General features: G+C 39.8%; 1 protein-coding gene across 2 annotated transcripts in view; it reads right to left on the bottom strand.

Moving 5' to 3' along the window:
* Positions 1–16,831, bottom strand: part of HECTD4 (HECT domain E3 ubiquitin protein ligase 4) — a 5,422,508-nt gene that overhangs the window by 855,983 nt on the left and 4,549,694 nt on the right. For both annotated transcript variants that reach the window (XM_044068422.1, XM_044068423.1), the window contains exon 56: positions 4,641–4,822. In XM_044068422.1, the coding sequence (XP_043924357.1) occupies positions 4,641–4,822 (182 nt within the window). The remainder of the gene's footprint in view (positions 1–4,640; positions 4,823–16,831) is intronic.

The following is a 16,831-nucleotide window of genomic DNA, read 5'->3' as shown; positions in this document are numbered from 1 at the left end:
AATTTTTGCAGACCAGCTTATCCAGAGGCTGGAAACAAGTATGGCCAATTCCACCTTACCAAATCAGGACTTACATTTTGATAATGAAGGAAAGAGGATGGACTTTTGGAAGGGCGAGAAGCACATTGTCAGCTCTGAACTGGTTTCATTAGGCTTTGGATCTGAAGGATTCAGCTAACACATTTCAGGTACAGACAATGTTTAAGGACTGGGGGAAACAAACACCCAAGAGGCCTGATAAGAGGTACCCCATAGGTCCAGTGGTGTTACGTAAACTGTGGCTTGCAGTTTCAAATGTTTGTTTTTCTTCTTATGAGGGTAGCATTATTCAGGGCTGATTTTTTGTAGGGCATTTAGATGGTCTGAAATTATTCAACCAAACAAGAAGAAAGGTCAACGGACAGTTTTACCACTGGTGCATGTCATCTGCTTGGGGAGGACACTTGGGTTTATGTGGCTAAATCCAAAATGGATCAAGAAAGCAAAGGTCAGTGGGTAAAAGTGGTTACCCCAAAGGGTTTGAAATGGGACTTGATTAAAGTGCTACTAGAGTACCGCAACTATAGGGGTAAGTCAAATGGTCCATTCTTTTGTCATCAACAAGGTGAACCTCTGACACAGTATCAGGTGAGAGCAGTTTGAGAGGAGGCAATCAAGTTGAGTGGCCTAGACTCAGATAAATATACATTACATTCCTATCGAATAGGTGCAGCCTCATATGCACATGCAATGGGAGCTTCAAAGACTGATATTATGAAGATGGGCAGGTGGAACTCCAATGCTTATAAAGGCTATGTAAGGTGTAAATGGCTTTAACTCTTGTCCTTTATATTTCAGTTCTCATATCTTTGAATCAGAAATACATCTGGATAGTGGGTCATTCTTTCATTCGGAGACTCCATCGCTTTGACAAGGGCAGGCGGGGCTTCTCCTTCCAAGGAGGAAAACGAGCTTCTTGCAAAGCAATTTGGTTTGCGGTATCAGGAAAGCGGTAGCACCATCTCAGGACAGTACTACAGCAAGCTGCAAGAAGCGATAAATCTCCTACTGCCATTTCATTGCACCTAGGGGGTAATGATATTTGTCAACATCCAATAAAAGATCTAATTGGTTTGACAGTACAAGAGGTATATTGCATGCATGAATGCTGGCCACAAGCTATTATCTGCTGGTCAGAAGTGGCACAGAGAAAGAAATTGAGGGGGGCTAGGTCCATTAAAGCTGTGGAGATTAGGAGAATTAATACTTTTATGGATAAAGTGTTAAGGGACATTAACGGGTTGTACATTTCTCACCTTGGCATTCGGGTCTGGAGGTCAGACAGGTATGATAAGGATGGGGTTCATTTATCTGAAGAAGGTTTGAGGATTTTTTATAAGGAATTGCAAGCTTGTTTAGCTTTGAAGGGCATTCACTTGGGATAGGTTGAGATGTGCTGGCGGAAGGGAGGAATATTCCTCCCTTCTGTGGCGGAAGACAGGAAAGGTAAGGGAGGCCAAGGTAAGTGTGGGGGGGGGGGGGTCACATGACTTTTCAGCTGGACCTTCCACAGGCCAGACAGCCCCAAGGGATTGTTGCCAGGGGACTTACCAGCCCGGCAATGGCTCCTTGGCAGATTGTAAGGCGGCCCAGAGGAATTGCGATGAATTGTGAAATGAAAAAGCTGTTATGATGTGGGCATGCTGAATCAGAAGGGTTGGATATCGACATGCTGTCTGTTGTCCTGTAGATTTAGGGGAATGCTATGAAAGAAATAAAATGGCCTCCCTGACATTCCTGCCTTGCGCATATCTCATAATAATTGGCTTCTATTTGAGTAAATGGCAATAAACACATGGCTGCGGCCATTTAATCCATCTGAGGTCTCTGTGTTTTTTAATGAATATGCAGCTTGTGGCAACCCTGACTTGTAAAGCATGCAACCTCGATACATTTATTGTCAACGGTGCCAGGGAATGATCATTTCTGAGCTGGTTTTTGGATATGGCTCAAAGGTTGATATGGATCATTAAATTAATTATGAACACTATGTTAAATGTTTTATGCAAAACAACATCTAAAAGATCATTCTATTGGCATCAATGGCAAGGTAAGATACTGGTTCACTAAACTTTATTAAAAGCAGGTAGAACTGCACCCATCTCAGACAACCAAGCAAGTTTCAGGTACATGGCTGAAAACAGTAGTTAAGTGACACTGAATAAAAACCTTCTTTTTAACAATATCTGACACAAAATAAAAAAGTCACACCTAATGCTAGTGTGATAACCACATTTGGTTCATTTATCATCTGGGATACTGTGTGTGTGTGTGTGTGTGGAGTCAGCATATCCTCCCTTCTGTTCCTGTGGTTATTAGCTTGGAGCTCTATCTTTCCTCCTGAATTCCAAAGATATGTCATAAGTGAACTAATGATCACCCAAACTGACCATAGATATTTCTGTGTGTTTGTGAACACATGCATGCATTCTGCAACAAACTGGTGTCTCATTCAGTATTAGTTTCGCTACCTTGCTCCCACTGCATGTAAACTCTGCCTTCCCCAAGACTCTGAAATAGATTAAGTGGGTTATCTGAGAATGAAATCACAATTACAGGATGCATCCATTGTTCAAGAAATATATGATGTACACATCAAATACTTAATCAGATTAAAATGTATGCCTCATCACTTTCTCTATATCATCTCTCAGCTTTCCCCTTATCTCTCTACACAGCTTACACCCCTTGTTCTCTCTCGACAGCCATACACAATGAAATCAGCACTTTTTGCTTTACTACCCTTCCTTCCCCATATCTGTTCTACACTATTAACAGACCACTCACCACATAAATTCAGCACCATTCATGGTCATATTCCCTACACCTAAACATCTCAAAATCACTTATAAACTTAGAGACTAGCCACAATCTATTACTCAACATTTCAACTTCTACTTTTTCCATATAATCCTCATAACTTTCTCTTTTAACTACATCCTCATCATCTATCATTCAAACCCTTCTATTGCTTACATTTCACAAACATGTTTATTCTGTAATTCCTCATACTAGCACCTCTTCTCCTACTTTCATATTTGATATCTTACCAACACTCGCTACCTTCACAATTCCAGCAATCTCTTACATTAATTCCAGCAATCTCTTACATTGCATCTTCCAAGCAAAATACTTCTGGACCTCACCTCCCAATCACACCCTATCTATATGAGTAATCCTATATCCTACTAATCAAGTGCAGTTAAATGCTCTACACACATACCATCATACCTCCATAACCATAAAATGTAGTGGTGACATCCAGCCAAACCCAGGCTCAACTCAACATATTCAGGCACCAAACAGCATATCCCTATCAGCGTCTTTACCACTACCACCTCATGCACAGTCCCACAGTCTCACCTGGCCTTCATTTATACTATATCAGCTTATAAAGTATTTATAACAAACTCCCTGAAGCCCATGCATAGACAGCACTACATACTCCAGACATCTTAGAAACCTGGCTCCACCAGGGAAAAATGAAGAAGCTGCCCTGCCAGGCTATAACATAACCTGATAAGGCAGAGCCAACAAAAAAGGCTGGTGCTGTCACTATTTTCTACAGAAATAAAGTAGATATCTCACTTCCCCCCTACATCCTGCCAATTTTCTCCAACTTGGAAATCCTATTAATTGTGTTAACACTAAACACTCAAGACAACTGTAATCATGGGTATACACATATCTCCAGGTAACAATGTTAAAACACTAAAAATCCCTCATAAAACCATAATATTGGGTGATGCTGTACAGATTGGCAAACCAAGCAGTCCAAAAATTCCAACCAGTAATATACATTTGAACAAGTTCACCCAACTTACAACCAAATTAATTAGATATAACAAAGTCACAGCCAATCAACCCCTGATTGGATCCTAACATCCTCTCCAAATAAAACAGTCAGACAGCTTAAGCAATCACTTACAAATCTACAGACTAAGGTACCAAAGCAACAGTCTCAAACTCATCATTACAAACTGGTAAAAAAACTGTAACAGTTGCCTTTATTCCACACAAATGTAATCTAATTAGAAAAAAAGTGTGTGTAACTGTAAATTTATATTACTGCATGTCTGTTTAAAAATATTTACATGTTGACACTTTTCTCTCCAGGCCTCTGTTGAAAAGTCTGTTGCTTTTTTTGACTAAATCCAGTCAGACAAACTCATTAAACAAAAGCCAGTCAGACAAACTCAGTAAACAAAAGCAAAAGAAAAGAAAATACAGTAATACAAAGCTGCCCTTATGCTAAAGTCCTAATGGCCATTGAGTGACATAATGTTTATGTAAAAATTGCTAACTTACCACAGGGAAAGGATGCATTAAATAAGGCTGTGTCCCTATTACCCAGAGTTTCACTTTTATTTTGTTTTAGTTTTCAAATTCTCAGTGAGATTAAATGTACCATATCTTTCTGACAGGTAATCATGATATTACTTCCTTCAAGTTTCAATGTACATGCAATTACTTCTTTCAAGTTTCAATGTACATGCAGACTTTCAGGGGTTACATGGGTCACTGCTTTATGGGTACAGGAAAAAAATACTAAACTATTCTGCTACTAAATAAGTTATACATATGAAAGAATAAATCAATACCTGAAAGAGGTGGTGCAAGTAGCTGGTTAGATAACAGTTGCAAATGTTCTAGAGTGATGTCTCGAATTGCAGGAATATGAAAGAGACGAGTAAAAGTATGTGGGTATTTGGGAGCAAAAATGTTGAGCAAAGCCATACGGCAGTACAATCTGGCAAGAGATGCTTCACAACGTAGTAGCTCTCTGAAAGGAAATACATTTTTTTTTAAAAGAGGAAATGTATTTATAAAACAAAATGCAGACAGGAGGATTATTTAACATGTATGACATACATGCAACACCATGGGTTTTACAAAATTCTTTTTTTTTTTCAAAAACATTTATTAAAGTCTTCTAAAAAGTAACAGTCAAACATAAAAAAACTGCAAAATAAACAACCACTATTATACAATACAACTATTTACACTATGTATAACATGATGAACAGATTGAAAGATTGACTTCTCTTGAAAGAGTTACATTATACAGACTGAATAAGAACACAAATTTATATGGGTATAAGGGAATAAAAAGACCAGGTTAATACCTATATTACAAATATAAACAAACAGACTGACAAATACAGTGAGATAAGAAGTAATATAATAGTAAATGTTGTGTATATTGAAGCTGAAAGCTCTGTGTGTTCAGAGTTGTTTAATACAATTTTAAAAATAATACGTTAATTGTCAACATTGTTTTGATCAGTATTCAAAGAAAACTGCTTGTATGATATTTTAAATGCTTGTAAGTATTTACTAATTGCTATCATAAAATTGTCCCAACTCAAGGCTTTCAGGTTGAGTCAGCTGTGAGCTATGTAAAGTTTTAAAAATGAAAAACACACATTTAATGTAAATAGACTTATGTATTGGGAAGGATAGAATATATAAGATAGCTAACTAGTACGAAATACACTGTATTCCAGTACTGAGGTAATTTTGATATTAGTAATGATCACAATGTCTTAACATATGAACAGTTCTAGAAGATGCATTCTATGCTCCACAGTCAATGCATGATCCTGGGTGTGAAGGTTAGTGTTGCTCTTTTTAGCTGGAATGAGATAAGCACTGTTTTAAAACATGAACTGAGTGAAACAGATATTTGTAAAAGGGATGAATTTTATTCAATTTTGTATTAGGACTTTATAACTAATTGGGTCCACAATTAGTGGGTTATAGTTAGATCATATCTTTGAGAATAAATCTGTATTTTGCACTTCAAAATTTACTGCTAGCTTCTAAGCCTTAGATAGAGTTTTATTTAGATGTAATATGGGTAACTTTTCCAAAAAGTTATTATTATTATGTAAGTATATCTGATTACATTTAAACTGTCAGTTGATCAGTATCAGCACCTGGTTAGCTACTAGGAAGTAGCCTTTAGGTAATTTCATTATTTGTCTAACCCTTTCTGGAGACAAAGATTTGGAAAAAATGAAGTCAAAAATTGTTTTGTTCTTAATGAGAGGAAACATAGGCCAATCGTATGAAAATTCAAAAGAATATTGGGATTAGAATCTATACGCCTTGTCTGAGTTTAACAATTTCATCATGGCTTGAAAAGCAGATATCATACCTGAAAAAAATGTGTATCTTGCATTTTTAATCAATTGTTTACTTAAAAATAGGACAGATAAGGGATTACACTTATAAGATTTTAGACAATTATACCAGATGTATGCCCATGTAGAATGTCAAGTAACTTTCTGAACATCAGTGTTGAGAGCTAACCATAATCTATGGGTGTTCGCAATTTAATAATAAACTGCCAGTCAGGGAGGGCTACTCTACATTGTTTTGGGGAAATATTGGTCTGATATTGTTTATTTTAACAGATTTAGGGGTCTATATGAATTTTGCCAGTTTAGTTGCTATTTGCTTTAGGATGTTTTGAGATGGCATTTATATGTTTGTGCTAAAGTAAAACAAAATTCTAGGGAAAATATTCATTTTAGTGATGGTTGTTTGAGAGAGAAATGCAAAATTCATTTTGACCATCTTTTTAAATCATTGTGTACATTAGACTAGCAATTATATATATTATGTAAGGGGTGAGAGTTGACACACAAGTGGTTGGAAATAAATGTCTGACTGTGACACATTACATTTAACTTCAGTGGACCATTTAGCCTGTTGTCTGCTTCCAAGCACCACTGGGGCAGAGATTAAGGCAAAGTCCTAAGTTGAGGATGGGTAAAACCTGGGCCTCGCATGTTGTGAACATCTCCAGGCATCAATGCCAGCGAGGCTGTTACAATCACTGCAACCTCTTATAATCACTGTACATTCCTTTTGCTGGCAACACATCTGAAATCTCTCCATTTTCCACAGATTGTGCACTTTATTTATTAATTTATTTATTTACTTTTGTTTACCTGGAAAGTCCATCTGAGAACTGAAATGCCAATTTTCAGAGGAGGCTCGGGAAGAAAAGCTCCAAAACAAGAACAGAACTACTTTTTTAGGGGTATCCTCCTTGAGGAAGTGCTGTACAGTATTTTGCTAGACAGAACATCCCTGAAAGGGTACTCAGACGCCTTTAATCTAAAATGGGCATAATATTCTAAGCACTTCCAAGAAACTGTTATTTTTAATAAAGTTTTAAAATGTCTGCAGAAACTCTCAACATATTTTTCCCAAGCAAAATACACAGTGCAGAAGGAAACCTTTAAGGGTAATTTACTTCCTGAAGCACAAGTACCTGTGAATTTTTCCAAGGACATGAGGGAAAAAATCAATACAACTACCAAAAGCCTAAAGGGTACCCATTATTCTCTTGAAAAATCTCTGACAGACAACACCTGAATACTCATATGATACAAAGCAAAAAAAGACAATGACTGTTTTACTTTTATATTCAAGTTCTGGCACCTGGGACGAAAAAATCAGTACTGCTCAGGAAATCTGGCCAGCAGCTAGACATCTACTTGTGGACAAATCTATTACAACAGGAAGACTGTGGCAAAGATCCCTATGATGAAAGTATACCTTCTAGAAATGTTTCAAGCCTTAGCAGCACTATTAAGTGAAATATGTGTTAACAAGCCATCTGACAAATAAGCCCTTGAGCTACTCCACAGGTACCACTAACAGTTTTCACCTGCACCTCATCAGTTTCAAGTCCATGAAAGAAAATAAGGTGACAATCGGTTTCACAATACAGCAATGCATCTGTCTTACTTGTCACAAGGCAAATTATTTACAGAATGTATGTCAAACTGTGTACTACAACAAATGTAATCCCACTAGAAATCTCAAAGTCAGAATAATTAATTTCAGAAGAAGTCAAGCACACACCTTATAGGCCTAACAAAATCTAGCTGCATCAAAAATGAATGATGACAGAATGAAGCAATGAGGCAGGAGGAGTACCATCAGCTGGGATGGACATCCACAAAGATGACAAAAAAGAGCAAATGCAAAGTTAGCTGTATCTGAATGCTATGTCTGACAAAAACAAAAATCACAGCTGTGCATAATGAATAGAGCATAGCTTTCACAACAGTTATTGGACAACAAAATGTTCAGTGGATAAGATCTCTGACTCATTGCTATAGGGACCCAGGCATCAGTACTGATCCCTGGTCACTGTGTGGGTCTACATGATCTTCCCATGTCACGTTTTTTTTTTTTTCCTGGATACTCCAGTTTCCTGTCACCTCCAAAAAACATGATGACTGACAGGCTAATCTCAAGTGTCCATACACACTGCATTTCTACTCACATTTTTGACTTGGGTTGTGGTTGAAAAGGGTCTATGATCAGTTCACAGGGAACCTTGTTGGCTAGGCTTACGTAGGCCCTCAGGCCGATAGCCTAGTACCTACCTATGAACCTGGTTAACCAAAGAATGTAAAGTTGCACAGTCAAGTCTATTCCTCACTTGTAAAATGTCTCAAAAATATCACTGGTAATCAGAACGATGAACAACAGAGAATGACACAGAACAAGCATTGTTTTTCAAGAAGAAAACTTAACAATGAATAGAAAAGAAACAACCTCCGTCATATGCTATGATGGTATTACAGGAACATAACTGGATACCTAAACATCTTCCTGATAACCGCCTTAAGAAATGTAAATTATAACCGTTCGATATTCCAAGACTCATAAGACATAGAATAACAAGACTGACCGAATAAAAACCTGGACGTGTTCATGCCAAGTCGGACATTTTCATTTCTCAAAAGTATTCCCTTTTCTCCAAAGTACTATGACCTCAAAGTTGGTATATATAAGTTTGGGTGTGTGAGGAACACCTGCCCACTGCCCCTATTAGGGGATAAAGGGGGGGACTGCCTTCATCAAATAAGTAACTTTAAAGGAGAATAGTGATGTCACATTCACTGTTCTCCTGTACTTCTTCCCATAATTCTGTAGCTCACACTTATTAGTCTTGGAACTGCAATATGGAGCTGATCGAAGCAAGCTAAAGTTAACATAATTGTGATGCTGGGCTAATGGGTGGGAATTAAAAGTATGCTGATTACATTATATGTAGCATTAAGATAATTTCTCCTAATTTTGTAGATGTAGATTTCTAAATTAATGTCCTTGTTTTAAGCTACAGACAATTTTTTTAAGAAAACACACTTGTAAAATAAGATAAAATAATGAAGGACATGGTGAAGTGTAGCTACCTTCCATTTGCAAAGTCATTAGCTATATTTTCGCATTAGCAAAAACTTTAAAAGGAATACCAGTCTCCATGCCCAAGCATTTAGTCATGAGAGGTCTGACAGTACAGTTGTATAAAATCTTACCATAACAGTAGATGCCCTTTTCTTCACTGTTACAGTATTCTAAACAGAAGAGATCTTCCAACAAGGGCAGTCCAACGCCTGGCCACTATACAAAAGCCTAATGATCCTGTATGCGCCATACACCACACTTATGCCCCCCGCATAGAACGTAAGGCATAAAAGGAATGTATGGAAACAACTACCCAAAACTAGATTGTCCAGAAAAGAACAGTCTACATAGGACAAAGGAGTCTATGCACAACCACAAGGAAAAAATGCAGGAAAAAGGGGGACCCTGCACAATAAAGGAATCTAAAACAAAAAAATAGAACAACCAAGAGGTGGTTGGAGGGAGGGAGGGAGCGAATACTGCAAAAGTGAAGAAAAGAACATCTACTGTTATGGTAAGGTTTGACACAACTGTAAAATGTCCTTGTATATCACTGTTACAGTATTGTAAACAGAAGGGAGAGTAAAAAAGCTCATGAAAGAGAATGAGAGGTGGAAGGCTAAAAAAAAAAAGTCTTCAACAAACCCATACAAAATGGTTTCAGCAAAACTTTCTCTGGCCCTAGAAACCATATCCAACTTATAATACTTAGTAAAGTTATGCACTGAAGACCAAGTAGCAGCTTCAAGGATGGAATTGGTGTCCAACCCCTTGAAGAAGGCACCAGAAGAGGCAACAGCCCTACTGGAATGAGTTCTAAAGGAAGTAAACAGAGATTTGCCATGAAAAGTATAACAAAAGGAAATGGCCTTAGCTAGCCAAGAGGAGATGGTTTGCTTAGAAACAGCCAAACCCAATGTTCTGGGATGAAAGGAAACAGAAAGCTGATCAGACTTACGAATGTCCTTAGTTTTATCCAAATAGTACTTGAGCCGTCTGTGGAAATCCAAGGTATGCAGGACCCTCTCACTAGCAGACTGAGGAGAAGGGAAAAAAGAAGGAAGTTGTACTGACTGATTCAAGGACAACTCATTTACTACCTTGGACATAAAAGAAGAGCAAGTATGAAGGGAGACACTGTCACTGTGAAAGCCCTAAAAAGGTGAAATGGCCATAACGGCCTGTATCTCAGAAATCATCCAAGCAGAAGTAAGAGCCAGCAACAAAATAGTCTTCTAGGTACAATGTTGCAAAGAAGCAGAATCTGCAGGCTCAACAGGAGACTGTGTCAATTTTTCCAAACCATCATTAAGGTCCCAAGGAGGAGGAATACATTTCCTTGGAGGCCTAATATGCAGGATGCCCTTAAGAAATCGTTTGACCTCAAAATGAGAAGCCAAAAGAGGACTTAAGGGCAGAAAATCAGAAATGGCTGACAAATGGGCCTTCAAAGAAGAGCAACTCATACAAATAAGAGAAGACTAGAGGGACCCCATTGAATAAGGGTCCTGGTTACAAGCATGGCACCACACAGAAAAACCTTTCCATTTTGACGTATAAGATTTTCTGGTTGAGGGTTTCCTTGCCTCCTGTAAAACCCTGAGCACATCCTCAGAAAAGAGATGCCTGAAAGGGATCAAAACACTATCACCAACAGTGTCAGTTGAAGAGTGGACAAGTGAGAATGGATGAGAGACCTCTTGTCCTGTGTGAGGAGATCCAACCAGTGAGATAACTTGTGGTGATTACCTCTGGCCAGATGCATTAAGAGGGGGAAACAGTGGGGAGTCCAGCTGAATCTTCTGCAGGACTCTTGGAAGTAGAGGAATAGGATGGAAAGCATATAGAAACATCCCCTTCCAAGGAAAACAGCAAGCATCTGGCTTCCATGCCAGATAGCATGGCACTCTGGAACAGAAAACAGGAATCTGCTTGTTCAGTGGGGAGGCAAAAAGATCTACCTGAGGAATACCCCACCGATGGACAATGCCCAAGAAACACATCTCTTTGAAGCATCCATTCTTGAGGCTATATTTTGGACCTGCTCAGAGAGTCGGTCACTAGAATGTGCTCTGAAGGAATGTACACTGCCTGAAGAGTTAACTGATAATTGACAGCCACCTCTCAAGCCTGAACAGCCATTCTGCAGAGGAGTTAAGATTTTGTGCCTACCTGCTTAGTTGGCATACCACATCATTGTAGTGTTGTCTGTGTACACCTTCAAGGGGCCTGGAGAGAACATGGGGTGAAAAGCATGAAGGGTCAAAATCAGGGCTCTCATCTATTTGATGTTGATATGGTCTGACTTCTGATGGGGAGCCAGAAACTTGAACTTTCAGGTGACAAAAGAAGCCCTCCACCTCATGTCTGAGGCATCAGTAAACAGTTCTTGAGAAGGGACTGGAGGCTGAAAGGGCGGGCGTGGGTTGAAAGCAAGCTGCTGAATCCGCCACTCAAATTCCTTCTTTAGACAGGAAAGGAGAGATAAAGTGAAATCCAGAGGGTGACAATGTTGTAGCCAAACTGACTTAAGGTACCACTGAAGTTTCTGCAAATGCAGTTTGGTAAGAGGAATCAATGGAACAGAAGAGGCCATGACCCCCTGGGCCCACAGAAACTCTCTGGTTGGCTTGGTAGTCAGAGGAAGAAGAGACTGAAAAAAGCCTGTCAATGACAAAACTTTTGAAGGTGGAAGAGAAGCCAACATTGGCACTGTCTGAATCCCGCATCCCAGATGCACATGATCCTAAAGAGGGAGTCAGGATGGCCTTTTGGAAGTTGACAGTGGACCCCAGACTTTGAAGAAAAGAAATGTTGAAGTCTAGATCCTATAACAGATGACTCTGAGAAGGTACCTGAAGCAACAGGTCATCTAGACAAGGAAAAATCTGAATGTCTTGGAGCCTGCAGAAAGCAATCACAGGAGCTAGGCATTTTGTGAATACCCATGGGGCAGTACAAAGGCCAAAGTGTAAATCAAGGAACTGAAAAATGAAAGGAAGATGCACAAAAATATAGAAACAAGGATGAATAGAGATATGAAGTTAAGCATCTTTGACATCAAAGACACCAGGAAAGTGGGGTAGTAAAAGAGGAAACAGGGTTTTGAAGAGTAAGCATCCAAAAAGAAGGGACCACAAGAAAGGTGTTGACCCAAGAGAGATCCGGAATAGGTCTCCAAGTGCCCCTCCTTTTGAGGAATCAGTAACATCCTGGAACAAAAACACTTTTCCACTTGGGAAGGGATAGAAAATAATGTGCTGTTTTTTACATCCGGAAGGGAAACAGAGGTAAGAAAGAATGAAACATATAGCTATCAGCAGAAGCAGAAACAGAAGCTCTAGCATGCGCACTAGCACAGATACCCTTAATTTTAAAACACATACTGCTTGTGGGTGCAACAATTAATTTGGCAGCAAATGCTCTATGGGGAATAACACTTCATTTTTTGAAAATGTACATAGCTTTGTGTGTTTGCTGCAAGTTAAAATGAATAAAGGTTATGAAAATGTATTTAGTTTTTATTTGAGTGTTTTCAGTGAAGAAAAACATTTTGAAAAATGTGACATAGATCCAAATGGACATGAGCAGAAGTAACTACGTAAGAGATCAGTTGGCCCTGGTCCTGTTTGGCTTGTGAGGTACAAGGCTTTATACTGACAGAATGTATGACACCTGATGAATCAAACTGAGCCAAAATGCTACCTCCCAGACTATCACTGCAAATCTGCAAAGGGGGCAGGATCTGGTACTCCCTGTTTAAGTACCATATCACTGTGGTGCTGTCTGTGAAAACTTACAGAGTTCTGGAGATCAGAGATGATTTAGGGTTTTTAAAACCTTCATTACAGCCATCATCTCTGTCCTGTTTGTTTCACAGATCTTACACTTTTACAACTTTTGAAACCGCTCCCCACACAAGGTCTAAAGCATCAATTGTGACAGACTGAAGTGGAAGTGAACAGAATAATGGGACCTGAATTCAGGGTGAACTGGTCTACCCACCATAGAACCTCCTTACAAACCCTAGAACTGGAACCTGAAAATATAAGGGGTGCTGATGCTGAGTCCAGACTGACCTGGGGAACAACTGAATTTTTCTCATGTGAGGTCTGGCCAAGGGAATCTTAAGAATCATAGAAGCGGTGTACCCCAAAAACGTAAAGAATTCTCTGACAGATACCTAGATCTGACTGGGGAAAAACACAAGAACTGTTGGAACATCTCTACTTTGTCTGGACGAAAAGCTCTTCCTAGTGCAGACATTGCAAGAAAACTATTATATGTGAAGGGATGAGAGAAGATTTCAGTAAGTTCATTTAAAAACCTAAGCTGAGTTGAAGAATCTGAACATCTGCTAAGGACTCTTAACAAGTGATGCAAATATAAGACAATCATTCAAATATGGAAAATCTGAATGCCTTGAAGTTTGCAATAAGCAATTACTGGAGCCACACACTTTGCAGAAAAGGCAAGACAGAGAAATGATAATGTAAACCAGATATTGAAATCTTAAAGTCTGAAATATTTGTAAATGAGAATGTGATAGTTCATAGTTCATAGTTCAGTACTAGGCTAACTGTTCTTGCGAGCCATTTCAAGCCTAGCCAATTATCCCCTGCGAGCCTCAAACCCTGCACCCTGTGTTTGCAAGGCAAATGCCTTAACCATCAGGCCACCCTCCTAACCCTGCTAAGGACTCTTAACAAGTGATAGGCATCTTTTATGTCCAGCTTTACCATGAAAGCTAGTTAAGAGATAAGAGGTAACAGGCTCTGAAGTAAAAACATTTTAAATTTTGGGACCTTGACGAAAAGACTGAGAAAACTGAGGTCTAGCACAGGCCCCCAGGTTCCTTCCTTCTTTCTGCACAAAAAAATAAAACCCTTTGCCCATCTGGCAGGTAGACACTGGTTCTGACTCACTGAGATACAGACCTCAAGGAAACAGACATATTTTGGTTTACAAGGCAAGGGGGTATCCCCTGCAAAAATGGTGGGACTCCCATTTCCAAGTGTACCTCTGTTAAATGACTGTCAGTCCCCATTTGCTGGAAAGAATCTGGTGCCACAAAGATGTACACTTGTAGAGAGGGACAGGTTGCGAGGGGGGGGGGGGCTGTCTTTGATTCTGAGAGGTTGTCCCTTTCTTATTGTAGCCTCCTTGCCATTGTTTTTTTTTTTTAATCTTGTTTGTTGCCACTTTGTGACTTGAATTGCTCTCTGAAAAATGGAAGCTGAAGAGGAAGGAATTTTTTTTTTTGCATTAAAAAAGGAAGTTTTGAAGATCTGGGTTACTCCTTGATCAACTATGCCCTCTCATCATATCCCTTAAGCACCTCAGCTGCAGAAAGACCAAAGAGAACATCTCGTAAATGGTAACATTTAAAATTTCAGTTTTAACATCTTCAGCAACATTTTTGCGAACATAACCAGGTTAATAGTCTCATGAATGACCTAGAAGCAGCAGCCCTGGAGACTATCAGCAGCATCATAAAAATACTTTACGGCATTAGAAAAGAGAAGGTTAACAGTTAACTTTTTCATGTTCTAAAGAGACACAAGTAAAAACTTGAACATGTGAGCCTGGCAGTTTAAAATTCTGAATGTCAAAATGACAAAAGGATAAGCATTCTTCCCAAATTTGTAGCAATTTTTTTTTTTGGATAAGGAAATCACTAAGGTCTGACTTGGGATTAGAAAAAAAAAGTTATGCACTTACCATAACAATAGATTGGTATTGTCTTCTTCTGCCCACTTCACCCTGTGGTTTATCAGACCCAACTCACATATGAAGCCAACCATTCGACACTCTTTGGCCTGAAAGCTGTGCCTCCTTTATCTACACCACCCTGCTCTCCTCCGTTCGAGTTTGACCCTGACCACTCTACCTGACAAAATATCAAATCTGACAAACGTATTAATAAAAAGGTAATGGGTAAAAGGGGCAAAGGACAAAGACCCATCCAGAGAAGCTCATACCTGGTTGCCAGACCAATCGTAAGCACCCAGCCTACCATCATGAAAATCTGGAGGGAGTATGGAGGGAAGGATGCTTGAAAGAGAAGGAAAAGGCAACAGAGATCTACTGTTATGGTTAAGTAGATAACTTTCGCATCCAATGTTGCCTTTTAAGTCCAACTTCAGCCACAGATAACCCAAGGGAGGCCCTAGGAGAGAACATTCTGCAAAATGGCGGAACCAAATACAGCTCTTGACCTAGACTAAATGCACGGTTTGCAATGGGAGACAAAGGTATGAGTGCTTGACCTGGTAGATGTAGCACAATTATCATCAACTGAAGTCTGAGAGAAAAAGGCAGGTGAAGTAGCCACTGCTCTAGTCGAATGGCCTCTTGGCTAGGCAGATAAGGAAATTCCTTTCAACGAATACACAAATGAGACCTAGTTAGAGAGCCATTTGGATGGGGTCACTTTGGGCACAGGCTTCCTAAGCCTCACCTTAGAAAAGGAAACAAATGGAAAGGCTGCTTTGCTTTTTGGAAAAAGAGAAGCTTGCCTCCTTTCAGATTCCTGGATTAGGTTCATTGAGGGGTAGCAAAGCGTACTCCTATGGCAGATAAGAAATTTTCCATCCTACTCCCTCCTGGTTAATGTCTCCTTGACCTTTGAGTCAAAAGAGAAGATATGTAGAATGGAGTATTGATGAATGACACTGTCGAATGGCGTACTGATAAAGGACACCTTAAAGCAGTCTGCAAAATTGCACAAAAGCATCCAGGCATGTTGGCACATGGCAATGCCAGTGCCCGATGTCCCAAACATTCCATCGGCTGCACTGGACAACAGCCTCATGCACATGTTCGTGATAAACTGCATAGTTGACCAATGAGTCTCCAGCATATTCTGAGTCTCTGGGAACTGCTGGGTTTTCATCGCATTCAACACTTCAGACACTAGGTCCCATTTAAGTCTTGTCATATGAGCAAGGTAGTTGAGTTCAGGCAACGTGAAGGTTGCTGAAGTGTACGCTCATGCTTTCCCAATCAGTCCAGGGCTTGAGACTCACTGTTGGATCAATGAACTCTTTTGAGATATCCTTTTTCATGGCACCCACTACCATGATAGCATCAACCACTGTACCTTTACTCTAGTGGACTCTTTCCTTAAGTGGGGTCAAAATTCTATCCTGTTCCCGGGGACTGGTTCCACAACATTGGGTTCCCTCTATGTCCTCTGAAACATCGGGAGAATGACACAGTCCAGAGTGGGGACTACCCAGGATATAGATGTGCACACACCAAGTGTCTCCAGAAACAAAGACTCCTTCCAGGGAAGGGGCTTTCGCAGTCCATAATACATGCTGTTATAACAACTCCATAAGGTCTCCAAAAGAGGTGTCAACATGGGTAGATTTGGGGGAGCACTCTCCTTCAATGAGGTCACTGTCCGCAATGAGGAATTCATCATGGGAATCCACGTGCTACCTCTTACACATACTCTTGCTGCGCCCTTGCCCTACCAGAGACTCTGGAGGAGACCCAGAAGAAACAGGAGGCCAGGAGTGCAGGGACACTTGGAGACCCAAAGACAAGGGCTGCCCCAGAGCTAGCGGAC

Source organism: Protopterus annectens, chromosome 4.part0 (assembly GCF_019279795.1).
Source record: "Protopterus annectens isolate FY-2018-M chromosome 4.part0, PAN1.0, whole genome shotgun sequence".
Lineage (NCBI taxonomy): Eukaryota > Metazoa > Chordata > Ceratodontiformes > Protopteridae > Protopterus > Protopterus annectens.
Note: the sequence above shows the minus strand (reverse complement) of the source record. Positions and strands in the feature narration are given on the sequence as shown.